This window comes from Eulemur rufifrons, chromosome 28 (genome assembly GCF_041146395.1).
Source record: "Eulemur rufifrons isolate Redbay chromosome 28, OSU_ERuf_1, whole genome shotgun sequence".
NCBI classification, from domain to species: Eukaryota; Metazoa; Chordata; class Mammalia; order Primates; family Lemuridae; genus Eulemur; species Eulemur rufifrons.
In genome coordinates this window covers 50,405,734-50,432,477 of record NC_091010.1, presented here as the reverse complement: position 1 = coordinate 50,432,477, position 26,744 = coordinate 50,405,734, and the positions used below count along the sequence as shown (strand labels likewise).

At 54.3% G+C, this 26,744-nt stretch overlaps 1 protein-coding gene across 1 annotated transcript; it reads left to right on the top strand.

Annotated features, from left to right (window-relative positions):
- The first annotated feature begins 1,865 nt into the window (after nucleotides 1–1,865).
- ITPRIP (inositol 1,4,5-trisphosphate receptor interacting protein) lies at nucleotides 1,866–24,227 on the top strand. Its single transcript, XM_069460127.1, has 2 exons — nucleotides 1,866–2,003; nucleotides 22,490–24,227. Exon 2 carries the CDS (start codon nucleotides 22,503–22,505, stop codon nucleotides 24,156–24,158), a length of 1,656 nt encoding a protein of 551 aa, XP_069316228.1. The 5' UTR covers nucleotides 1,866–2,003; nucleotides 22,490–22,502; the 3' UTR covers nucleotides 24,159–24,227.
- The last annotated feature ends 2,517 nt before the right edge of the window (nucleotides 24,228–26,744 follow it).

Sequence of the window (26,744 nt, the reverse complement as noted above, 5' to 3'; positions counted from 1 at the left end):
TATCTTTTAAAAACCCTTTCTAGATAGAGTAACCACCAGGTGCTACACAAACTGCATAGGAGGGGTGTCCAACCCAGGCATGAGAATTCAAGGAAGACTTTCTGGAGGAGTAATCACCTATCCTGAGACCTGAAGACTGAGCATGTAATTAGCCAGGTAAAATGATGTGTATGTACATTGGGGTGATGCGTTGGAGGAAGAGGTGGGGTGAAAGTTGCAAGCAGAAAATATTAAATAGAGCATGTGTAAATATCCAAGGGAGGAAAAAACAAGCAAAGAGCATATCACATTCTGAGAAGCATAAGTTCCAAGAACTGCACGGAGTTTGGTGAAGAACATGGAGTGAGATAAGAGGTTGGTAAGATAAGTAGAGGCCAGTTTATGAACAGCTTAGGTGCCAGGTTAGGACGGTGGCCCTGAGAGCAGACAGGAAGCAGTAAAAGAGGCCATCAGGTCACAGAAGGTAAAATCGTCAGATATAAAAGAAAAGCAAATATGATAAATGTCTCCTATATTAAAATAAATAAACATACAAGGCTGGTTAGAAATTGCTGAAACAACTTTGCAGATGGGATGACTATCCCAGAGGGCATTCAAGCACTAACCTCCACATGCCAGCATATCCCTAAACTCTCAGCCCAAGGCTTACAGGGCTGAGTCTCGTGCCCCCACCTCCCAGGAGTTTTCCCCACCAGCTTTGGGGAGCAGGGGTGAGCACCCCCCCACATATATATATATATATATATATACACACACACACACCCCAGCCCCCAAAACTCTCCCATAACTATCCCTCACATAAGGAAAGGATTTCAGAAGCAATAGAAGCTTGAAAATAAAAGTACTCCGGGCCAAGGGCCAAGAGGTCTATTTTTAGAAAATTTTCTCATTGCCTGTTTGTCTTTCAGACTCAACCTAATGTCTTCCAGGGGAGTGTTAAAGTTATTTGGCTAGAAACAAGCAAAGGAGGGAAGGAAGAAGGTGATCTAAGATCAAATAGCAGTGGCAACGGTGATGATCTTCGGCTAGTGTGTTCCAATTTCTCCAGCCTGCCCTCGCTGGCATTTGGTGCCCCCAAAGCAGCTTAATGTATAATATAATAGAATTCATTCAAACCCTTCCTGGCCCCTTCTACTGTCTATAGGATTTGGGCAGATCACAAAGGGAAGATAATAGAAGGTTATGGATTTCATAAACTACTGGCCTCCTGGCCTCATCTTTAAAATCCGGATAGTAATACTTCATCTAATTCACAACTATAACCAGTTTTGGGGACTAAAGCGCCCCCTACAGCATTTGGTCATCATTCTCCCTTGTACCCGCTTACTCAGAGAGAAAGTCAACACGTTGGTTTGTCGTAAAAGTTGGTGAGTTATTTTAATCCATTCGAGCCGCAAAAGAGAAAAAAGGCCGGCATTGTATCTCGATTTATACTTTCCTCCCAGGGACAAAATAGGTGGCCCCAGGAATTCTGCCGCTCGTAAAACACGCCGCAGAAAACGCTCGTAGACTTGCGGTGACTTAACCCCTTCGGTTCCGCAGCCCAGACCGACTTTTAAGGTCGTCCTCCTCGCAGCCCCGTCCACCATCCCCGGTTTAATCCAGCGGCCAGATCCCGTCTCTCCCCGTCACTCTCCAGTCTGCTGTGCCGCCTGGAGTTTCTAGGGAGGGTGGTCAGTGGGCAGATCGTGGCAGACTCTGTGGCAGACACGGCCCTCCTTAAGAACCTTCCGAGGCCCGGAATGGAGGCGGGTATTTTGTTCTAAGGAGGGAAAAGTTTCTGTGACATCCAGGAAATGAGCAACTCTTAAACCCTACAGAGCCCCGCAGAAGGAGGCCAGAAGGAGGGAGGCGGCCCGGGTGTCGCCGCCTGCGTCCCCCCAGCTGCCCAGTCGCTCATTCGCGGCCGCCGCCTGCAAGCGCGGGGCCGGGGCCCCCGACCGTGTGCAAAGCCTGCGCTCGCGCGGTCCCCGGGCTGCGGGGAGCGGGGACCGAGGCCAAACGTAAGTCCTGGGCCAGCAGCCGATCGCCTCGTGCGCTGAAGGAAGGGCGCGATGAGGACGGGGGACTCGGCGGAGCTGCGCCCGAGACGGCGGCTGGGGGCCGGGGGGGCGCAGGGGGTGCGAGGAAAGCGGGAGCCTGCGCGGCCCCCCGGGCGGCTGACTTTGGAGACCCCCAAAGGCGCGTGCGGAGGCGGGCGCATTGTCCTGCTGCGCCCCCTCCTCCAGCGCGGGATGCGCTGGGGTCTCTCCGCTCCCGTCAGGGCCGCGGAGCGGTGGGCGCTTGGCGGCAGCCGGCGCTGTGGGCAGCCCCTTCTCCAGGCGCGCCGGGCCTCGGAGCCTGGGAGCCTCAGAGCCCGGAGCGGGACCACGTTATTGTCCCTGGTGTCCAGACGATCCGTTACTTTTCACCGTCTGAGCAGAATGCTACAGCAGAAGGAAAAGCCGGGTCGCCCTGCTCCTTAGCCTCCTCCCTTCCCGCTTTCGCTTCCCTCCTCTCCTGCGAGGAAGGAGTAGGAGTGAAGTTTGTTTTCGGTTTCTGCTAGCGGAGTTATGGGGTTGCTTCGAGCCGGATAAAGCCCCCCGCAGCTTCCTCTTTCAAGACTACTAAAGGACGAGACTCCACGCTGCGCAGACTTTCTCTTGGGGCTGCAGATACTCTCTGCATCCGACTCCTAACCCCTAACCCTAACCCAATCCTCAACCCCGTCCCTGTGCCTCCGCCATTCTGGCTGCCAGGTGAAGGGACTCAGAAGCCCCAGGGCTGGAGTCCCCATCCGACAAGCTCCTTCCCTTTAAAAATAAAAATGCTGCCGACCAGGAAGGGAAAATATTTCACTGAACCCGTCAGGGAACTCATTTTGCCTTTTGCCATTCTGCCTGGTCAAAATTAGAAGAGTGTGGAAAACTGGTAGCATCCTGGATTCTGGTCTTTGGGATCTAAATCGGGGTCGCCTTCTATTTCCTTGTTCCTCTCTTGCATTTGACCCAGGGCCTTTCCATTTTACAAACCGGGTGTACCTCAGAGAGGCTGCCAGCTAAATTAATCTGTGGTTGGTGGAGTTACAGGCTTGGGTTAGCGGGGAAAATGGGGTGACAGACAAGCAGAATTGCTGTGATTCCCTCCTTATAAAAACCGAAGGGCTATGTTTTTGAGTCCTCCCTCCCGCCCACATGTCTAAGTGGCTTTCATTGTTTGCTAATTCCCTGTGTGTTGCTGCTGCTCCAGGCCATTCTGCCCTCAGATTTTCCACTTGTGGGTAACCATGAAGTAGTTATACTGACTCTGCCCTCCTGAGTGGATGGAAAAGCTTTCTGTTCAAGTGCCATCCTCCAACTCGGTGACTTTCAAAGATGCAACCATTTCAACCTCTGGGGTTCAGGGGGCAAGGATCTCAACTTTTAACGTCATGTCATCATCCCAGAAGTTGTCACCCCTCTGCTCCTGCGGCACCCATTAGGGAAACAAAGAAGAGAGTGTGTGGGTGAACTTTTTATCAGAGGGCAAGAAGGGGCAGGAACTTCTGGGAAGAGGCTTCTGGCAGAATTGCCCCATCTGAGCAGGTATTGTCTGGGAGGAAACTGATTCTGTGTTTTTCCCTTTTTGGACTCTCTGGGAACAATAAAAAGAAAGAAGGTGGGTGGGTTCTGTCTGATCAAAAGGGTGCACAGTCTCCGTAGGAACAGTGACCGTGTACCCCATGCATGGAGCCCGACAATGGTAGGGTTGGGCTGATGGAGGTCCCTAGCCCAGTTCTCAATGCTCCTTCTTGGGAGGGACCCCCACTGCCAAACTGGACTGGCGTGGAGGGTCTGGAAAGTACATCATGTGACGGAGAAGGGTACACAGGGATGCGAAGCCTAGGGGGACATGACTGTGGTCTTTGGGGATCTCAGGCATTGTTGCTTGAGAGGAGAATACTTGCTTGGTCTGGCCTCAAAAACTCCCTAATTAGAAGAGACAGAGAGGCAGGTCTCAGTTTAGTGCAAGAAGGAACTTTCCAACAACGAGAGCTCCCCGGCAAGTACTGTGCTACTACTGGTCACTGTCAGCAGAGACAGGTTGCTGTCAACAGGTACGAAGGAAAAGGTGCCTTCAGAGTCTGAGGCTCTGTGGTTCCATGTTTGGAGTTGACAGCGTCTCGGTGGGGATGAGGTGGTACTGTGGGGACGGACGGGGATGAGGTGGTACTGTGGGGATGGACGGGGATGAGGTGGTACGGTGGGGACGGGGATGAGGTGGTACCGCAGCCTGTGGGGCTGTAATCCGGAAGTGTACTAAGGGAGGGGCAGGTGCTCCAAGTGTGCTAGGGAGCTGAGAAGCAGGACTTTATTTGGCTGAGGCTGGTCCATCCTGGATCCCCCTCTAATCCAGTCTTGCTGGGAAGGCAGGCAGGGCCATGAGGATGCTGACAGTTGATGTTTATAATATGAACCTCCAGGGCTGCTGCTGGCCTACTCAGTCCCTTGTGTGAATTAGAGTACGGTGTTTCCTCTCAGCAAAAGTATGGCACTCGGTATGATTTAGGAATAAAGCCTCATCTGGGTAGACACAGTCAAGACTCATAGCCGGGAGAGCAGCGTGTGAGCTAGATTCATGCTCACCTCCCCAGCCAGGTGCCCTAGAGCAGTGTACCACTTGTACAACCATTCACAGCAGCTTTTTTTTTTTTTTTTGAAAAGCACTTAGCTTGTATAAATTCACTTAATCCTCACAGTAACCCTATGAGTTTAGTATTATTATCCCCATTTTACAGATGAGGAAACCGAGGCCCAGGGAAGTTAAGTGTTCAGGATCCTGGAAGCTGAGTCCTAATCACTGAACATTCACAGAGCAAGAAGCAAGTTAAGCTTAAAAAGTTAGTTTAGTTGGGGACCCTCATGGAAAAGAGGGAAGAGCAGTTGCCGTTTTCTTTCTTTGTCAAGGGAGCGATACCTGCTCTCAGCCCAGGCGGAGGAGGGTGGAAGACTCATTTGGCAGGAAAAAGAGGAAGAAAGAAAGAGGCAAGCCCAGCCTTGATGGCTGACAGGGAGGCCTGGTCCAAGAATCGAATGACTTTCTTTAATCACTAGGCGGTGTGTGAGGTGGCAGATCCAGTTTGGGGCGTGGTGGGAGAGTGATGAGTAAGTGCCACCTGGGTGTGGTGCAGAGGGGAAAGGCCCCAACCTAGGCAGAAAGTGAGTGGAAGGAGGTGAGGAGTGTCCGAACGTGCTGTCCTGACTTTCCAAGCCCCTAATCCCCATCTGTGTCCTCTTCCTTCCTTGTTCAAGTCCTATTCACCTGCAGATGCCCTTCCCACGCTTGTCCCAAAATTTCATTTCACAGCTCCATGTATATATTCCCTTGGTTTCCACACCACACAGCTGAGCACTTAATTAGCTGGAACCGAGCATTTTACTACGTATTGTCCATAGACACTTGGAACAATATCGGCTTCTCAGCAGTGAGGAATTCAAGATGTCTCCTGGGAAGGGCCAGCTGGCTCCCAGCAGATTGCCCACAGGTGGTGTTTACCTGGATCATGTCACCTGTCCCAAGGGATGGCTCTTAGCTGTGCCCACTCAGAAACCCTGTTTCCAAAATTTTCTGAGTGGTTTGGACTCAAGCTACTGAGTCACTCCGAGAAGGCTCCCAGAAGTGGGCACACAAATCGGAATGCTCTTTATTAATTTGCAAGGAGACTTTGTGAACATCACAGAGACTGTATGTTGTCTCTTCCCTTCATCCTCGACAAGCCGCATGGAAAACCAAAGGTCAGAAGGTGGCTTGTGCTTAGCATAGCTGGAGTCAGAGCCAGGCAGGAGGGTGGGGGCAGTGATGGCCAAGCATACAGGGCTCTGCCCACCTCTGGGGTCCTCTCACCAATGGAGAAATACTGGCTAGGTAGGCCAGATACTGAAATCAACCTGGCCAGTGCCCTCAGGGTAGGATTTCTCCCTTCCCTCTTCCATAATGTAGTGATTTTTCATTGTGTTTACTTATTTGTTTAGTGCTTTGCAAGCATGATCTCCCAATGACATAGATTTGCATTTGCATAAGTTAAATAACTACTGCACAATCTCAGGGTTGTAGGGCCAGGCCACAGGGTAAATCCTACGTGCAAATCAAGAGGATGATCAGGTGACCTGAATGGATCAATAGGAAGCCAAGCACAGAGCAAAAGCACATGCATGATCCCTGATCAGCACGGAGGCCCTGGGCAGTGGTAGGGCCAAGGCTGGCCACCTGTCACAGCAGCCCTGTGTGAGCCTGGGGGTGAAGCAGTCCTAAGGCAGTGCCTGCTTTGGCTGCCTCAGGCCACCTGCCCTGCCCAGTGGCCTCTTTGGATTTAAAGGGCTCTTCCTGGTCTCTGTCCAGGCCCCTCATGGCTCATCTTTGGTGAGCTGCATCTCCAGTGGCCCAGAGCCAAGGTGTGGCCACGTGGGCTTTGGAGAGGGGCACACTTGGGTTGAGTCCTGGCTCCACCACTCGTTAGTTACGTGTTCTCAGTAGTTGGGCAAGCGCCTTGACTCTTCCAAGGCTCAGTTTCATCATCAGTAAAATGAGCATAACCCCGCATCGAGCTGTTGGAGGGCTGAGCCAGCTGAAGCCTAGAAAGCGCTGAGCACAGCGCCTGGCACAGACCTGCAGTCTGGCCTGTACGAGCTCCTCAGGGCGGTAGAGGCCAATCAAGGACCTACATCCTCTGTCGAATTGGGCCCCCAGCTTCCCTGTGAGCTCACTGCTCCCTCCTCTGAGGCCTGGACAAAGGGCATGGCCGCAGGGAAATAGACTGTCCCAGACAGGGAGAGGGAGATCCTTGGTGCCCTTCCCAGTGGTTTGTTTGGAGCTGAGGACAAAGCTGCTTGTCCGGACCTTTCGGCTGACTCCGGGAGAGGGAAAGACAGGTCTGGGGCAGGACCCATAACGGGCAACCAGAGAAGGAAGAAGGGCGAGGAGGTTTCTGGGAGAGGAAGAGGGTCATTTGGGAGAGCACAGAGGCCTGTAGGTGCCTCCTCGAGGGCTTGGGGCCTGTGGTGTTTGCCCAGAGAGAGCACATTCCCCCTCCATCCACGTGGCCCACCCCATGACATCAGTGGAATGGAAGCACCCTGCCGGTGACATCACTGTTGCCCAAGGCAACACCTCCACCTTGAGGCAGGCATGGAGGAGAAAGATCAACCTCAACTGTAAGACACATGTTGGAGGGAAGGGACAGAGAAGGCATCACATCCACAGGTGTGTTTCCCAGAGCCAGGGGAGAGGATGGGCTTCAGGGGACGTGGGGTAGAGGGCAGGGCGGGATTCCGTGGTCCGGGCTGTGAGTCAGTTGCTGGTGGGACTTTAGGCCTTGGGTCTGGCCCAAGGGCAAACAGCCCAGTGCTGACAGCTGCGGTCACCTTTAGTTCTCTGAGCGGGACTCCTGACGGGGCTCCTGCAGCCTGGATCTGTGAGGAGGGTTAGAGGAAGGGCAGGCTGGAGAGTGATGGGGCCATCCGAAAAGTGGCTTTCCCTCCTTCACCCTCACCCCCAAAAGAAAGTGAGAAACAAGGATGCTCGTGTCTTTACTATGGGGCTGCTTCATTGATTGAGCAATCATCGCGCTCCTCTGACATGCGCAGCTGTGCTGGGGGTTGGTTCAGTGGCCTTGTGGAGTTGATTGAAAGCACACAGAGAGGAGGAATGTAGGGAATCCACTTCCCCAGAGGCAGGACAGGCTGGCTATAGAAATCCACCTGACAGTTCACCTCCCTGTAGAATTCTCGATGGGTTAAACTGAACCTGTGGAATCCCTGGAGTTGGAGGTGTTTCAGATATACGTGGTGTTTGGGGAGTGGTGTTGGACAGGGAAGCCACGGGTGTCGACCCTGTCCCACCTGGAGTGGCACTGTTTACAAGGCTGAACTCACCTGGCAATTCTGATGCTTTTAATTTGGCGACCTGTGGCTTCAGCCACATCTTAGTATGTGATGCTTCCTGCCCTGCCTAAGACAGAAATTCCTAAGCAGGGGCTGCCAAATTCCAACACAAGGGGTAAAAGATGCAGGAAAGGGAGAACTCCTCTCTCTGAATAAAGGTGAAAAACTAGATGACACAGTAGGTCTCTCTCCACAAAGGTTTTGTAACAGGAACTGCCTTGTTTTTCCTCTTGAAGATATCTGATTAAAGTTTTTGCTTTGTGCAAATTCAGTTGCATAACTTCAAATGCTTCCCTGATGTCCAGCATGTCAGGGCCTAAAGTAATTGCTTTCGTTTTTATGTGAACCTAGCCTTTCCAGGATTGCAAATGAAAATTAGAGTATCATTAGCAGAGAAGACTATTTGAAGTTTATTATTCTATTTACAAATCTGATCCCCAAATCAATTGTCATGAGCTTTTCTTCATAGAAGTAAAATAGACTTTAAAAAAGATAATGGCTTCATTAACTGAGCACCTACTGTGAACAAAGCCGCCATCCTGGGAATTTACATTTATTTGTTTCTGTTCCTCACTGAAGCCCTTCAAGGTGGGTGTTATCCCAGTTTTATAGGTGAAGGAACAGCCTCAGAGGGGTCAAGGCACTTGCCCCAAACTGAAAACAACAGAGATGAGATTCAAACCTAGATCTGCTGTCTCCCAGAGCCTTAGACTTTCTGCCACCTCTGCTTGGACACCATAGTCCGGTGAACATAAAAGTGGCATAAAGAATCCCACAGAGTTTGTGTCAAAGGTGAGAAGATAGCAAGCAGACCACCAGCTCCAGGCCTGAGCTGTCTGGTCCCCTCCTGCTGTGACTCACTGTGTGATAGTAGCAGATGGGACTCAGTTTTCTTGTCTATTTAATGGGGACAGTAATAACTAGTACCGGATAATATTCAGAGCACTTTGAGATCCTCAGATGGAAGTCCCTAGGAAAATTACAAAGCCCCCAATTATCCAATGACTCACTTCCAGGTGCATAACACAGTGGGACACTCACCGCCTGGGAGGAGTGGCTCAGCTTTGCCGCTATCATGGGCTGTCACTGCTTTCTCCCTCCCCTCTAGGTCATTTCCCTGAAGCTGATACAGGAGAGTCTCCTCCCAGCCTGTATCAAACGAAAGGGAGGGTGTTGTCATAATGTTGGCCCTGCCTGCTGGTGCAAAACCATGTGCTCATAACACACTGTTCTCATGGGAGCCTGTTTCAATAGCCTCTTAGCAGCAGTCAGGGGACCCGCCTGAAGTTCATGAAAGCGTCCTTTGTTTGCTGAGGCTTTGTTCCAGCGTCACTGAGAAGGCAGGGGATGCACATGCCTGGGCTGGAGGGGAGGGGAACAGGGGGTGCCCGAGTCCTGTCCTGTGTGCTGCCCCCAGACGCCCGAGCGCATCCATGCTACTTCCTCCTCGATGCCTCATCCTAACACGTAGGCACCGCCCAGTGCTCAAAGAGCCCTCACTCCCTTTTCCTAATCAACTGCAGAGAAGGCTTCCCCTTCCTTTTGGCCGAAAAGCCACCTCAAATGGTCCAGGTCACACTCAGAATCTCTCTGTGGAAAGAGCCTCATGATTTCAATAGGTCTAACTCCCTGTCTCATGCCCACAGTTCATCTAAATTGTCTCCAGTCCCTCCCTAAACAGTGCCGGGAAGGAAAGCCCATAGGTACCAGGTCGCCAGGCAGCACAGCAGCGTGGGAAGACCGCAGGCTTGAGACTCACATCCTGGCTCTGCGATGCTGGGTGAGTGAGTGGCCTCACCTCTCCATGCCTCAGTTTCCTCGTTTGCAAAGTGGATCTAAATGCCTGCCTCGGAGGTTTAATGTGAGAGTGGTACACATGCTTAAGCCTCGACCTATGGCATGCAGTGGTTGCAATTTGCTAAAACTCCCATGGTGAGCCAGGGCTGTGAGGTTTGTCTGGTTTTCTCCAGAAATGGAGAATTGCTGGTCACTCTGCCAAGAGTTACTTCGCTGCTCCTTCTCTTAGCTCATCTGTATCGAACCCTGTAATCCTCTGTTTATCTTCCATTTCTACAAGAAGGGGGTTGACTGGGGTGAGGCAGATAAACACGTCAGGGTTCATTCCTGTGTCATTTTCTTGGTAAACCTAGGCAGTGAGTCTCCTGCAGTTAGGTGAAGGCTGGTCGGGACCAAAAGGGGCTGCTCCAGGGCTGTGTCTGGGGGGGATTTCGCTCACCTTTCTGGGCACTTACACTGTGAGTGCTTTGCTCTCCTGGCTGCAGGGTGCCTCCCAGGAAGAAAGAATTTAGAAGTGATTTCATCCAGGCCTTCCCACTCCACCCCAGGAATTTCAGATTCCTCTCCTGGGAGTAAAAGCTATGAGGTTCTTTTCCCAGTCCTGACTCCATTCATTCATTCATTGTGCAGCATCCATGCAGAGTCTGCCCCCTCCTGGTGCTGGGTGCTCAGAACCTGGTGCCAGAGCTGTGGGTGTCGTTGTCGCCAGGGTTGGGAGGCAGGCAGCTGCTGAGCCTCCTGGGGGCCAAACTTCCTCCTCTCCCTCTGTGTCAGCCCCTTGGGGCTTTAGAAGACAAGGAGGTGGAGGAGACAACTCAATCATAATGCCCAGGCTTTTGGAGGAGCTGAGGGGTGTTGATAACCCCCCTCTTCCCAGATGCAACCAGGATGATTTAACAAAGGGGAGACCTGACCTGATCACCAATGCCAATGCCAACAGCAATGTCATTTACAAAGTATTCCCGTAAGACTGTGTGCACAGCCTCACTGATGTGCAGAATGCCATGAAGCGGGTACTCTTGTTGCAGCAAGTGGGAAAGCCGGGTTCAAACCCGGGCTCTGTTGCTTCCGGAGTTTGGCCCCTTAGCTACTGTACTCTAATCCTCTACAAACAGCTCTTCTTAGCTGATGAGCTTTGGACCGTCTCTTACCAGGTGACCTTGGAAGTGAGAGTAAGTCCTTGTGAGCTTGACACTATCAGTGGCAGCTTGCTGGGTCATGAGTTCATGCAGGAAGCAGGCGTTATTTGAACACCTACTAAGTGCGAGGAGCCTCGGCAGAACACGTACATCACTCCTTATCCCTGTGTCCCTGTGGCTGGAAAATGATGTGGTTGGAGGTTATTGTTGTCATTGTTTTGATTTGTGTAATTCACAGGGAGTGGGACTCTTCGTAGTCATAGATAGTTCTGGGAGCAATTTTGCTAACTGTTCTAGCCTTATGGTCTGGGGCCCTCTGCCTTCTGGAAAGGAGGAGAGCAGAGGCCTGGCTCTGTTGTTCCGCCCAGGTCCCAGCAGCAGAGCCCCAGCAAAGAAGAGCAAAGAAGCCGACCACAAGCTCTTAATGTTTTTTACAACTGGGTTGGCCTCCCTCTTGTCTTTGTGTCTCTTGCTGTTCCCCTTTATTAAGATGAAAGAGGTTTTTAGATCTTTGCAGGCAGAGTGTGTGTGTGTGTGTGTGTGTGTGTGTGTGTGTGCAGGAGGCCCAGAGGCTTCCCTTCCTCCCCACCCCTCCCCCTCTCCCCAGCCCAGCTGGGGCCCAGGCATTGTGTCAGGTACGCCTAAGCCGCGGGGGACGGGGGTGGAAGAACTGTCTGGGATTTTGCTGTGTGGGGGCTACAATCCCAGGAAGCCGGGACCTGGGTAAGAGACGGTGGGGTGGGGAGGCTGGGGTTGGGGAGCTGGCCCCTCTGTGGCCGTGGAAAAGTCCTGAGGGGCCGTCTCCCCCTGTGCCCCAGAGGCAGGATGGAACTCTGGCCGAGTGTCTTTCTGAGCTGGGCTCTCTTTGTTCCCATGTAGGGGTCAAAAGGAAGGTGGCTGCTGGGTGCTGGCAGTTTGTGTAATTCCATCCGTCCCCTTTCTTCTGTGAAAAGGGAAAGTGGAGGGCGTGAGGAGTGGCCAAGGGAGGGCTTTGTTTCCTCGTTGTTTTCCTTTGTGTTTACTCTCCCGTTGGTTCCACCTCCCTTGAGCCCTTGTGTCTGCTGTGTGTGTAGCCGGCTTCCACCGGTGCTGGCTCCCTCCCTGCCCCATGAAGGAGGCAGGGGTTGTGCAGAACACAGGGTGGAGAGAGAGAAAGGGGACAAGTTTGGGGAGCCCTGGCATGTCCTGCCCTGAGGTGGGTGTTCATGTTCCCTCGGTACCAGCACCTGCGGGTGAGAGGGGGCCTACAGGCTAAGGGACATTCTGAGGAACACCCGCCCAAGCCAGGCCAGTATAGGGTAGTGGGAAATAGGGCTGCAGTGCTGTAATTAACAAGCACCCTGAGATTTCAGGTGTGGAAATCTGGGGTGGGAGTCCTGGTGGAGCGAGGGAGGCCCTTCCGGGCAGGCTCACTGTAGGAAACTCATCCTTCCTGCGAGGTTGCACTCGTGGAGGGCTTCTTTGAAAGCAGGTGCCTCCAGTGTGTTGTGTGAGCTGCGGGTCCTAGGATGGTGTGTGTCCTTGGCACAGCGAGCAGGTCTGTGCCAGGCACTTTGGGGAGTGTAAGGACAAACAAGACCCCACCCTTGCCCCGAGGAGCTTACAGCTGGTGAAAAGGCAGATGGCTACAGCAGGGAGACAGTGGGGTCTGCAGCCTTGGTCTGTTGTGTGACCTTGAGCAGATCGCTCCCCTTCTCAGCACCTTGGGCTCCTGCCTGGGAGATGGGCTGATGGCCCCTCCCCCAGGGCTGCTAACTCAGTCCGATGGGCTACAGATAGAGGCACCGGAACAAGCCTTTGCTGGGTGCCTGCTGTGTGCTGGGCATATCTGTGGAGCCACCTGGCTTACACAGGACGCTGGCCTGCACTCAGAGCAGCCTGATAAATATGTCCATCTCCCTGCCTTTGTTCTTCTGTCCCTTTCAAGAAAGAAGGATTTGTCTCAGCACTTGGGGGGCAGAGACCCGGAACGCTCCTTGGAAGTGGCCCCTGAGACGGGTCTGCTATGTGGACAGTTGGGTAGGGCTTGGGCCAGGGAGAGGTGAGGCGTGGCTGGTTCGGGGAATGGTGGGGGAGCACAGGAGGTGTTCGGAGGACAGTCTATGATCTGAAGTGGCTGGGCCAGGCAGGGAGGGAACTGGATGGTTCCCTGAGGCTGGCTGGGGCCAGGCCCTGAACATCCGACTTAAAGCTCTGACCTGTGTCCCATGGAAACAGGAGAAGAGGGACCTCCAAGGTGGGGGCTACCTGGGAGGGGCAGGTGTTAGAGAGAGCTCAAAAGCTCTGCACTAGCCGGGATGTGACAGCCCTGCCTCACGTGGGATCCCAGGCTTTGGTGAGGAGCAAGGGCTGGGTCAGAGATGGCAGCGAGACGGAAGGTCCCCAAACAGAAAGGGAAAGTCGATGGCGAGGAGCTGGCTGGAAGAGGGGGTGCTTCACCCTTTGAGACTTCGACTGCGTCAGTCCCCTGGGGCTGCTGTAACAAACTGCCAGCAACCAGGGGGCTTAAAACAGCCATCTGTGCTCTCACAGTGCTGGAGGCCAGAAACCAAGGCGTGGCAGAGCCCCACTCCCTCCGGGTGCCCGCGGGGAGCATCCTCCTGGCCTGTGCAGCTTCTGCTGGCCCCAGAGGACCCTCGGCTGCGGCAGCGTCCTCTCACCCCTGCCTCCACGCTCCCCTCACCTCTCCTCTGTCTTACCCCTTTCTGTCTCTTCATAAGGACACATGTCATTGGATTTAGGGTCCACCTGGGTAATCCAGGATGATCTCGTCTCAAGATCCTTAATTTAATCACGTCTGCAAAGACCCTTTTCCCAAATAAGGTCACATTCGTAGGGGCTGGGCATTGGCACAAGGACACATCTTTCTGAGGGCTGCCACTCAACCCACACCACACAGTGACTGTTGGACTTGAGGTGCTCTGGAGGGGATGGATGAGAGAAAAGGGGATGTGGCCCAGTGCTTCAGGGTCACAGGGGACCCTCCTTTGTCTCTGTGACTGTTGTACTCCTTGTCGTCCCTTCTCACTCCCCTTCCCATGCCCCAGCTGCATACACCGGGCCTCTGTCTGTCTGTCTGTCTGTCCCAGACCCTGTGATTTCTGTGACATCCTGTGAGGTAAGGCCTTTGCTGGGGGGCGTCAGGCAGGGCAGATGGCTGGAGGGACACCCGTCCTTCCTGGGAGATTGATGGCTTCCTTGCCTTCTCCACCTGCTCACCCGGACGTGCATCAGCCGATGGGGTGTGGGAACAGGAAGGACGTGGCTCGCCCACCCGGAGTCAGCAGAGTCCAGGCCGCTGTCCTTCCTGTGCCTTGGCTGGCCGCCCTCCTGACCCAGTCCAGAGGATGGGGTTGGCCTCCTGGTGACTTTCTGGAAACTCCTCCCTCTTCCAAGAGTGGGCCCTGAGGAAACTTAGTGCTTCGAGTGGGTGTGACCGGACACCTCCTGAGTCCAGCTGGGGTGTCCCCACGCAGACAGCAGAGGCTCACCTTAGCCAAAGGGTCAGCTGTGGCCAGTGGACACTTTCTCACTGCCTCATGGGTAGGGCCACCTCGAGCAAGCACATGGGTGGGGCGGGGGGCTCCTCTCTGCTCTCTCTCTCTCTCTCCTGTCCAGCTCCCCCATCCTCACCAGGGTCTAGTGTTGACCTCTGAGTCCTCCTGAGCCCAGGGTCCTGCTCAGTCAGTCTGGGCTCTCCCCTGGTTAGGGGACGGCAGTGGGGTCTCCTTGGGATCACAGACCTTGCTCTGAAATGCCAAGTGCTCCTGCGTGCGTAACCGTTAGGCCTCTTTGCTAAGGTGAGGCTCTGCTGTCTGCATGTGGACACGCTGGCTGGACTCAGGAGGGGCCCGGTCACACCCACCCAAAGCATTCAGTTTCCTCGGGACCCACTCTTCGAGGAGGGGGAGGCTTCCAATAAGTCACCAGGATGCCAACCCCAACAGAGTCTCTTTCTCTTTTCTTCTAGTCCTTGCAGAGCCCGTGGGGCAGGAAGCAAACCTGCTCTGGCATTTACATAAAGCCCCCTCGAGGCCTGGCACAGAGGCGGCCCAATACGAGCTGGGCAGGATATTCCGAGCATGGCTGCTGGGGCCGACCAGGAGGCACTGGACTGGATCAGGCCTGGGCTTGGGGAGGAAGGTCGAGCTGGGGGATGTTTCAGGGAGTCCTGACACAGAGGAGATGGTAGCTTTGCTGGGTAGTTGCTGAGCGGGTAGGAGCAAGGGGAGTCCTGAGGAATGCTTCATGGCCAGCTGGGGAGGGGCTGCGGATGGGCCCACTGGCTCTGGATGGCTCACATGGTTTTTAAAGAATTTTTGAAATAGCAGCCAACATTTCAAAATTGGAAGATTTTTATAAAATCCAAATTACTGGCTTCTCTTGGGGGAAAAAGAAAAGATCTTGCCATTCCGGATGCACAGTATGTGACGTGGTGGCTCTCCCCTTCAGATGACACATGTGCCATCCGGTGACCAGCGTCCTCGCCATTCAGCCCTGCCTACAGCCTGGTGCCCTCTCCCTGGGGGCTGTCCCCCAGGCACTTGGTTACCAGCCTCTCCTCAGGAGGGGTGGCTGGAAGAGATGAGGGGAGGGGGCCCGGTGGCAGCAAGGTGGCAGGTCCAAGGAAGGTGGGCCTGGCCAATAGAAGGTCCTGCCCATGGGGCTGGGGGAAGGGGCCTGGGCAGGCAGGGGGGCTGCAAGGGCACTGAGAAGAGGAAGTGGAAGCGCTGGCAGCCCAGAACCACGCCCTCCCTACCTACTTTCTCAGTGGTTTGTGTTGGTCCTCTTCCTTCCCCTTTCCTCACTTCCTTTCCTTGCCTGCCTCTTCCCCTCCTACCAGGGCCCAGCCCCCAACCCCAGTGCTGCTGAGACCCCCAGAGATCCCCTCCCTGTCCCCATTTGGGGTGCAGGTGAAGAGAGACCCGAGCCAGAGGTACCCTGGTGGCAGCCCTGTGGCCTTGCCCTGGAGGCCTTTCTCTTCTCCGACTGTCCTGGAAGGGTAGGAGCCAAGTGGGTTGAGCACTGATGCACTCAGAGCTGCTGTCACTGAGCCATTTGTGCCATGTCCTAACTCTGCCCTGAGTCAGGGAAAGAGGAAGGAGTTGGTGGAGATTTGTCACTCTCACAGCTGTATCTGCCACCACCATCTCCTCCCACTGACATGATGGGAGCCTGGGCCTGGTGCCCTGGGGACTGCGGGGGGACTTTTAGCTTCTTGACCATGCTGGAACTGTAGGTAGGAAGGCGGGGGCTGGCGGGTGACACAGTAAAGAGCAGGAAGGTGGCCTGACCTGCAGGAGTTCAGAGAAAGGTGAGATAGGCCTGCTCCCAGGGGCAGGCTCCAGAGGAGGGGCCCCAAACCAGCCTGGTACCGTGGGTGGCATTGGGCTTGGCAGGGAAGCTGCTCTGACTCCAGTGCGGGGCGTGGGCCCTGCTGGAGAGAAGCAGGGACCCGAGGATGAGACGGGTAGGCTGGGCCGTGGGAGGGGAGCTTCCCCAGGGCTCAGACTGCCCGCCCGTGGGCTCCAAACTCAGGGTCAGACGTAAGCTCTGCATTCCACCTATCCTTCCTCACAGTCCCAGACTTCCAGGGCTGGGAAGCTTGAGGGACAGCTAACCTGGATGCTTTTGGTGGTTACCACTGACAGTGGTGCCAGGGATGTGCCCGCGGGCAGGGGGCAGACTCAGCTGAGCTGCTGCTCACACACAGTTATGCACGCAGACCAGGGGATCTTAGTGGCCTCCCTGAACATCAGTCTCTTCATCCCTAAGATAGGGATAGTGCAACTACATGATGTTCTGTAAATTAAATGACAACACATGCAGAGTCCTTAGCATCCTGCCTGGCCGGGAGTAATTGCTTCCTAAGTGGCTGTTAATGAAAACATCTTCCTTTTCACTATCCCTCTGCTGTTCTGTGCAGGAATCCCCGCCAGATGCTCCCTGGGATGACATCCAGCCTGCCTCAAGCACACCCACCCCACCCTCCGGGTCAAGCATGTTCCCTCATTAGGCCTCAGTCTTCTCAGCTGTAAAATGAGGCTTAGATTACTACAACTCTAAATCCTGGCTTTCTTAAATCTGTGGCTTTCTTTCCCCCCAAACAACTGGGTACTTTGTTAGCTGGGACTGCGCAACTCCAGCACAAGGCCAGGATACATTAATAGGATTCAGCCCAAACTTATGACACTTTGAGTCTCCCTTGGCTCCTTCTTTCTTGGAGGGCCCAGAACCTAGACAGTGGGAAAGGGATCCAAGTAACCCCAGCCTGAGCTAAAAGTGCCTCTGCTGCCGTCAGCCACCTCCTCTCTTCCATTTCATAAAGGAAACCCATCAGCTGCTCCTTTTGGCTCTGAAGATGACGCCCAGGCGAGGGCTGCTTTTTCTGCTGTAATTAGCAGAGCTAATTGCATCTGACAGGCTCCCGGGTCTGGGCTGCTGTGACATTGCACGGCCCCACCCTCCTAGCCTGACTTGGGAAGGGGTGGTTCTCAGGCCTAAGCCTGCATCAGAACCTCCTGGAGGGCTTGTTAAGACATAGTCGCTGGGCCCCACGCCTGGAATTTCTGATCAGCAGGTCTAAGGCTGCACCTGAAAATTTGCATTTCCAGCACGCTCCCAGGTGGTGCTGTGGCTGGTAAACACGTTGAGAACCACTGTCCCAGAGGGCAGACCGGGCTGCTGAGAAATGGGTCCCGGGCACCCCTGCAGCTAAGGCCACAGTCAGCCAACCCTGGGTGGGAGCAGTGGGCGGTGGGGCAGAGGGGTGTGATGAACAGGTTATGGGACCAGAATCAGGCTCCAGCTGTTCCTGGTTTGTTGTAGGAATTCTGTCTGGAAGGAGGGGAGGAGGAATGTGGAGCTGAGGGTGTACACACCAACATCTCCCCAACAGGTGGGGACAGGGAAGGTCTCCAGACAAGAAGAGGCCACCAGAGAACAGGAATAAAACTCTCCCCCTCGTCTGCATTTTTGTAGCCTATAGCTCATGTATCTTTTATGCCCCACATCTCATTCTGTCTTGGGACTGCGTTAGTGGCTGTCTACCTTCCCGCGTGGACTGTATGTTTTTACTGCCATGGATCACGCCATACTCATCACTGTGGGCCCTGAAGCAGCCAGCATGTTCCATGAGCTCAACAGGTGCTCTGTAAATGTAGCACAGTGGAACAACTTGGGCAGAGAGAATGGGCTCGAATCTCAGCCCAGCTATGGGTTTTCTAGTCTTGTGGCTAGAAAATCACTTAGTGTCGTGGGCCTTGGGTAACCCATCTGCCAAACAGGGATCACACTCATCTGTTAGAAAGTTACAGTGGTCACTGTCCAGAGCCCAGCACCTGCTAGTGAGGGCTGGAGGAATGGAAGCTATGGCTATTAGACAACTCTTAGTGGTGTTGGTTGGATTAGGCTGTGGTGGGGAGTGGGCTAGGCTCTGGGGACCCAGGAGTGAGGGACCCCAGTGAAGGAAGGGCGCCATCTTAGATTTCCCCCAGGGTCTTGGGCTTCTGGCTGCCTCAGAGTAAACAGGTCTGAGTAAACCACTGGTCCTGGCGGCCACCTACAGCCCTCTGCCCAGGCCCACCCAGAGGCCACCATCCTCCCTCAGCCCCTGTGTCCCCGTGACCCTGGCCCTTTGCCAGGCTAAGTTTAGCTGTGAACTGCATGGGCCGCCCCTCTCTGTGGGCAAGTGCGGGGGTGGGGAGGAACTCAGCGGGCTTCCCGCCGGCTTCCTGGCTAGCAGACAGACAAAAACCCGCCAAGTGGCCCAGGTTTATTCTAAAAGCCAAACCCACCAGCTGATGTCTCAGACTGCAGGTGTGAGTGAGCCTCGTAGAGATGAGTGCGTTGGGCCAAGGTGGACATGGACATCCTGTAATCAGACAAAAGGGGCTCTTTGGGGAGCTGTGTTTGTGAGTGCATGTACGTGCATGTATCCATGGTGCCTGGAAGGCTCCCAGCCACCTGTCCCGTCTCCGAATGTCAGAACACCTGATTCCTTCCCTTTGTTCTTCTGACCCCCAGAGCAGTGTTCCCAGTGTTCCCCATGACTTGGTTTGGGAAGGGGAAGTGGCGGAGGCTTCAGACTCAGCCCCATGTAGTGGATGCTGAGCAGCCACAGCCCCATTCTCCACCCCACCCCGGGCCCTCCTTGCCCCATCCCTTAGGGTGCTACAGACACAGCCCGTGCAGAGTTGAACAAGGAGCGAAATGACAGCTGGGATCCGATCCCAGGAAAGCAGGGGAGATGGCTTCAGTGAGAAAGTGAGTCAGAGGGAACTCCTGAGCTGCAGGAGGATCCCAGGCTCTGAAGCCTTGTCCCCACTTGCTGGGGGCCAGGGTGGATGGAGGGATGTGCCAAGGAACAGCAATAACAGCGGAGCATTTTGTGCTTCCAAAGCACTTTTGAGCGTGCATTCCTCCACGCCGCTGGGATGGGCAGGGCTGGTGTGCTTGGCAGGTGAGAAAGCAGAGGCCTGTGGGTGCTGAGGGGTAAGGAGCTCACCCCACGCCAGGCACCGTGCTAAACACCCAAGGTGTTAGTTACCTCACTCAACCTCCCCTACATCCCTAAAAAGGGTGGAGTGTCATTAACTCCTCACAGGCAAAGCATGGGTGCCCTAGAGAAGCTAAGTGAACCACCCAGGGTCACTCAGCAAGGGAAGGAATCGGGGTTCAAATGCAGCTCAGCTGTGTTCACAGCCTGGGCTCCTTCCGTTTTATTGCCCTGTTTTTCCTTGGTGTTCCTACTGGGTCTTGTTTGTAACCCTGCAGTTGTCAGTGTTACTGTGGGCTGCCTGCATCCTGCCGGGGCTCCCTGTAGGGGCGCCCATGTGGCCCACGCCATCCTGGATCCCTGCAGGCAAGGTCATCTGTGTATGCCCAGCCCATCACAGCTACCCCTTTATGAGAAAACTTGCTCAGGAACAAGCACTGTGCTCAGTGCTTTGCCTGCATTACCTTGTTCAGGCTTTACTACAGCAAGTTTTATTATTCTCATTTTACAGATGAAGAAACTGAGGTGGTGAACAGTTGAGTGATTTGTTCAAGGTCACCTTCAGTAGGTGCACATGCTGGGTGCACCCAGTCTATCTTCCCTAGAGTCTGTCCTCTTAACCTCTTGCAACAGGTCTCTCCAGTGGGTTTGGAGTTCTGAACCTCCTGCCCCAGGGCCAGGAGGCTGTTACAACACTTCCTCCTCTGAGAGGCATGAAGTGTATGCAGGTAGCACTGTGGAAGGTGTGGGGTGAAGACCAGGAGGACTTGGCAATGGCCACACTCCCCAGTTGGTGGCATCCTACCGTCAGTTGACATGGAAACTGACTCCCTCCTGCCAGGGCTATTACTGTGACTGGTCAAGGCCTGCTGTGTCCAAAGGTGGCTGCCTGTGATACGGGGGCCCTGAAGGACCTCAAAAGCCCCAAATTATTCCACTATGATGACTCCACGCCTTTATCTTAAATCTCTCCCCCCACATCAATCAGCCAGCCTTACAGTTATGCCTTGGACCACCCTGGCAACACTTTCCATCAAGTTCCTCTGATGCAGAAACCAGGGCTGACCTGTTTCTGCAATCATCCAGCAAGCTGCTCCCGGGCTTGGGGAAGAAAGCTGGCTTGCTACCCCTTATACTTTTTTCCACCCCAACCACCTTCCAGTGTGACTTCCTCCGCTTTCTTTTGTCCCCCCGTTTCCTCCTCAAGGGGAAACCTGTAAGTGCTTCAGAGCTCACCTCTGAGGTCTGAACCTACCTCCTCCACGCAGGACGTCCCTCCCCCCAATGCTTTTGGCTCCTGCTGACATGTCCAGCTGTGCATGGGGTGGAGCTGTCTGAGTCACATGTGAGCGGCAAGCTTTGCCGAAGTGTGGCTGGTAAACAACTCAGGCCATCTATATCCTGCCCCTTACCAGAGACAACCTGAAGTACCCTCACCTGGTGACAAATCCCTGCTCCTAAACACCATTAGGACAAGAATTTCATTGTGCAAATTCAGTGTTAGGGGCTCAGATTCCCAGGGGATGAAGCTCAGTCCCACCCAGAAGCTCCTATCAGGGGTGTTGGCAGGCACAGCAGGGTAGTGTGGGTAGGGTGGGAGAAGCACTTGATGTTCTTTTTCTTGTCCAGCAACAATCTTAGGACCCCAGTTGATTTGCATTTGGCCATTTGGTCTCTTCACAGAGGTCCCAGGCAGGAAGGGAGCTGGCAAGCATGGAAATAACAGATTGTTACTTCCCACATTTCCTGCTGTCAGGAGAGGAGAGTGTGTAAGTAAGGCTTACACTGTGAGGCAACACTTCTCAGACTTTAATGTGGGTGGTATTAAAATACAGATTCTGCATTTCCAGCGAGCTCCCAGGAGGTACTGCAGCTGCTGGTCTGTGGATCACAATTTGAAATTGCAAAGATTCTAAGGATTAGCCCTTCTCCAAAAGTCACTGAAGGCTTAAAAATCCATTTATTCTGGGGGAACGGAGTGCCTCCTTTCACAATTAAGAAGTCAGATTTAAAGTTCAGATGCCTCTGAGAAGAAACCAGTGATTCAGTTGCTCCCTGGTTGTTGCCAAGATTGTCCTGGGAAACACTGAAGGGCAGGGGATCTGAGTCTGAACTTGGGGTGAGGTCTTCCAGATCAGAGGAGGTTTACAGTGGGAGAATATTAGGGCTCAAAACTACTTCAGGAAGTTACTGTTCAATGAATATGTGCTATGCGGTTACTGGGCCTGGCTGTTTGCACAGATCATCACATCTATCATTACATGACCCTGTGGGATACTATTGTTTTCCTCTCGTACAGTAAAGAAACCTGGCTCAGAGAGGGCAGTTAACATGCCCAAAGTCACACAGCTGTTCAGTGTCAGGGCTGGCTTTGGAACCTAACTCGCTCTCTCTCTCCCTTAACCGCTAGGCTTTACTGTATTGCAGGAAGATGGCATTCACTGGGAGTAAAAGGGGATGTTTTATTTAGGACTATTTTGGTTTCAGGTGGTGGAAAAACAACTCCAACTGACTTAAAGAAAAAAGACTTCTTTATTGACTTAAATGACTAAAAAGCTCAGACAGTAATGGCTTCGAGCACAGCTGAATGGGGGCAGGGGTCTGTTTTTCTCCATGTTGATGTCCTAGGCAGGCTCTCCTTCCTGAGAGCCTCCTGCAGGTGTGATCCTGTTCCCTCGGCAACCCTAGCAACCGGATGGGTCTCTGGTCAGGATGCATCCTAACATCTGTCTCCCATTGGCCCGAATTGGGTCACATGCTCATCCCAGAACCAATCACTGTTGCTGTAACTGAGGCGAGGGGTAGAAAAGTCAGTCTTGGGCAAGAGTTACGCACCCACCCCTGGAGCCTGGGGGTGGATTTGTCCCCGCCCCAGCCTTAAGGAGTGGCAGGAGGAAAGGGTTGTCTCCCAGGGACAGTGGGGCACCGCTACTAGTAAGCGGAAGGTCTGGGCAGAAAGAGATCGCCGCCGCAGGTGTAGGCCTTTGGGGTTCTTCCTCCCAAGGAGCGCCGGAGGAGATCTCAGGGAGGGCAGCGGTGGCCTGGGCGGGAGAACCGAGATGTTTGCCAGCCCTGGGGGGCAGAGGGTGGTGCGAGGGCCCAGGGAAGAAATGGCCTTGAGGGAAGCTTGGCGTGACTGTCGGTCTCTCTGTTCCCAGGAAAGCTCCGGCCATGGCCATGGGGCTCTTCCGGGTGTGCCTGGTGGTGGTGACCGCCATCATCAACCACCCGCTGCTGTTCCCGCGGGAGAACGCCACGGTCCCCGAGAACGAGGAGGAGATCATCCGCAAGATGCAGGCGCACCAGGAGAAGCTGCAGCTGGAGCAGCTGCGCCTGGAGGAGGAGGTAGCGCGGCTGGCGGCCGAGAAGGAGGCCCTGGAGCGGGTGGCGGAGGAGGGCAAGCAGCAGAATGAGACCCGCACGGCCTGGGACCTCTGGAGCACGCTCTGCATGATCCTCTTCCTGATGATCGAGGTGTGGCGGCAGGACCACCAGGACGGGCCCTCGCCCGAGTGCCTGGGCAGTGATGAGGATGAGCTGCCTGCGCTGGGGGGCACCCCCCTGAGAGGCCTCACCCTGCCCGACAAGGCCTCCCTCAGCCACTTCTATGAGCGCTGCATCCGAGGGGGCACAGCAGACGCTGCCCGCACCCGGGAATTCGTGGAAGGCTTCGTGGACGACTTGCTGGAAGCCCTGAGGAGCCTCTGCAATCGGGACACAGACATGGAGGTGGAGGACTTCATTGGCGTGGATAGCATGTATGAGAACTGGCAGGCGGACAGGCCGTTGGTGTGTCACCTCTTTGTGCCCTTCACGCCCCCAGAGCCCTACCGCTTCCACCCCGAGCTCTGGTGCTCCAGCCGCTCTGTGCCTCTGGATCGCCAGGGCTACGGCCAGATTAAGGTGGTCCGGGCCGACAGGGATGCCCTGGGCTGTATCTGCGGCAAGACCAAGCTGGGGGAAGACATGCTCTGCCTCCTCCACGGCAAGAACAGCCTGGTGCAGCCCAGTGGCGAGATGGAAGACCTGCTGTGTGCTAGAGATTCCCCGTACCTGGACACGATGCAGGTCATGAAGTGGTTCCAGACGGCCCTCACCAGAGCCTGGCACCGCATTGCCCGCAAGTACGAGTTCGACCTGGCCTTTGGCCAGCTGGACAGCCCAGGGTCCCTCAAGATCAAGTTCCGTTCAGGGAAGTTCATGCCCTTCAACCTGATTCCTGTGATCCAGTGTGACGACTCAGACCTGTACTTTGTCTCCCACCTTCCCAGGGAGCCCTCCTGGGGGACCTCGGCCTCCAGCACCGACTGGCTTCTGTCCTTTGCAGTCTATGAGCGGCACTTCCTCCGAACAATCTTAAAGGCGCTGCCCGAGGGTGCCTGCCACCTCAGCTGCTTGCAGATCGCCTCTTTCCTGCTCTCCAAGCAGAGCCGCCTGACCGGCCCCAGCGGGCTCAGCACCTACCATGTAAAGACGGCCCTGCTGCACCTCCTGCTCCTCCGGAAGGCCACCGACTGGAAGGCCGGGCAGCTCAATGCTCGTCTGCACGAGCTGCTCTGCTTCCTGGAGAAGAGCCTGCTCGAGAAGAAGCTCCATCACTTCTTCATCGGCAACCGCAAGGTGCCCGAGGCCATGGGACTCCCTGAGGCCGTGCGCAGGGCTGAGCCTCTCAACCTCTTCCGGCCCTTCGTCCTGCAACGAAATCTCTACCGTAAGACAGTGGACTCCTTCTATGAGATGCTCAAGAATGCCCCAGCACTCATCAGCGAGTATTCCCTTCATATCCCTGCAGACCATGCCAGCCTGTCCCAAAAAGCTGTCTTGTAGAGCACATGGGACCCCGGATGCCAGGAAGAGGGCAACGCCCACGTTCACACCCGGGGCATCTGCAAGCCCTGTCCTGGGAACAAGGCAGGCTTTGGTGGGAGCCACGGCTCAGCCTGCCAGGAAGCCAGGCCCTACAGTGTAGAGAAAACGATACAACTGGAAGCTGGTTTGCTTTCATGCCATTGGGGCCTGTTGGTAAAGCTCTTGTTTGGGTTTGGGGACTGATCCTTTACAGCTTGCTTCTGGATCACCACAAATGACCGAGATGATGAAAAAACACCGTGGACACTGAATTAGCATCAATGCAGTCATTGGTTTCGGTGTAATTCGTTTTCCATCCAAGGTCCAGTCTGTACTTGAATAACAGAAGAGGATCTGCAAGAATGCTGACAGGGACCTGTTTCATCACCCCTAATCCCAGGAACCCTTGGCCCCAGCCATCTGCAGCCAAAGCACTAACAGAGACAGAACCTTTGATCCACATCCCACACAACAATAAGGCTGTCACTGTGGCTGCCACTTTTTTATACTATTTAGAGAAAAGACCTGTTAGAGATTTGAGGTCCCAACTGGCTAATGTCTCTGTCACATGGGAATGGGTACTTGATGGCAGAGAGAAGCTTGAAGTTAGCTGCTTTTCAGCTACACTTCTCACTCGGGTGCACCCCCCTCCACTCGGCGTGCCATGTCCCGAGCACCATGGGTGTCATTTACCATGCTGGGTGCCAGCTCAGCGGCCCCTCACAGCTGGTCTCTCTGACCACCAGTGTGGTAGGGGGAGGGCAGATACTGACGCTGGAAGCTGATCTAGAGAAAGAGACGCACAGACAGGGCCACTGGGGCAAAGGACAGAGCCTGGTACCCAGGGTGCTGGAATCTGGCTTGCAGTCTGGCCCAGTTCAAAGGAAGTTGCAGAGCCCAGGGCCGAGGGATGCTGTAGCCCTGGATTGTCTCAGGGTCCCAATCCTAGGACAGGGTGTGCTTGGAAGCAAGAGCTGCTGTGGAAACCCAGCTCCAGTCTGCAGGCCCCAAGTCCCCCCAGTTCCTCACTTCAGCGGGGCTCCCTCACTGCCCAGAACGCACCTTACTGCATGGGCCTTGCTGATCACACAGATCACAAAGAGCAGAGGCTCAGCTGACTGGGACCCACAGGGACAGCACTGTGGGCACAGCCCTCAGGCCTCAGAGATGACACATTGGCACTGCTGGGGGCTGTGGTCACTGGGTGGGTGCCAGAGCCTGCAGCTAGAGCTGGGTTGCATCTCCAGGTCTGGTTCACGAGGGTCAGGAAGCCTCTTCTCCACCTGTGGTTTCACTGGCCCTTTGAGATTTCCTCTCCCAGCGTCACCTCAGTAACCCTTGCAGAGGGCCAAGGAGGAAACACAAGAATTAAGACTATACGGTGTTCTCCCTCCAGCCACACCACTTCCTCCTCCAGGCGCAGCTACAGCCCCAGGGTTTAAGCCAGCCATGCCTCCCAGACAGCATAACCAACTCGACAGGGGTGCCCAGGTTCACTGTGAACTAAAGAAAGGCGCTCCTTCCCCTACCCACTGGAGCCCTCTCGCCTAGCCTTAGAAATCTCAGGAAGATGGACCATTTGCCTGCTAGGGTTAATTCACAGTGGGGAGGCTTGGCTGTGGCCAGGGCAACGGAGCCTGTAGGAAGCCTTCTTGTGTGAGCGGGAGTTAGACAGAGCACAGGCTTGGGTCTGCCCCTCCCCAGCCTCCCAGCCACCAGCCGGGCACTCCAGGGGATAAACCTGCTCAAGTGTGTCTCTAACAACAGCCATGAGCACCAGGCCCCCAATTCCATCAAATGCATTTCTAGAATCAGAGCAAATTTCCTTATTTATTATCACCCTTGCCTTCCCCCTCTTCATCCTGATCCCGCTGTGCTTTGAAGAAACCCCAGCAACCAAAAACCATCCTCCAGAAGCCAAGACCGAGCCTGGATCTCCCTCAGCTTCCCCTCTGCTTCCGGGAGAAAGTTCGCTGTAAAAATACCTTCTGGCTTCTTGTTTATACAGAGACTATAGAACTCGGTGGGGAAACAGCAATCTTCTGTGCACCAAAGCTGCTTCTGAAGCAGAAAGCAGTGGGGCTCTTGGTGTTTCATGCTGCCTTATTTATATTAAAGGAAGAATTAAATCTTGCAAGGAGTAGAGACAATCACAGTGTTTGTTTTTAACTTCAGGAAATCTGTGAGGTTCCCAGGGCAGAGTTGGGGAGGGGGTGGATTTCCTATTGACTATTGATGAGAAGCTTTCTCTCCCTTTTTATTTTTACACTTTCAGCAAACTTTAAAAAATAACAAAATAGAATATTCCTAGCCTGTCTTTGAGGCAACTTGTATGCTGCCCACAGAGTTCCAGTAAGGGCCTTTGAAAGCCGGTCGTAGGGCGCATTCGAGCCCGAGACCTTATTTTACAGAGCTGATGTGTGCTAAGAAATATAGCAGCCGGAAGTAACAGGAAGCTTTTGGTTTTTGAAGAAAGAGATTGTCTTTTAAATGGAAGATTTCTAGTCCTCTAGGGCACTTTGGCCTTTCCACTCACAGCCCCCACCCTCTTTCTCCAAGGAGTCT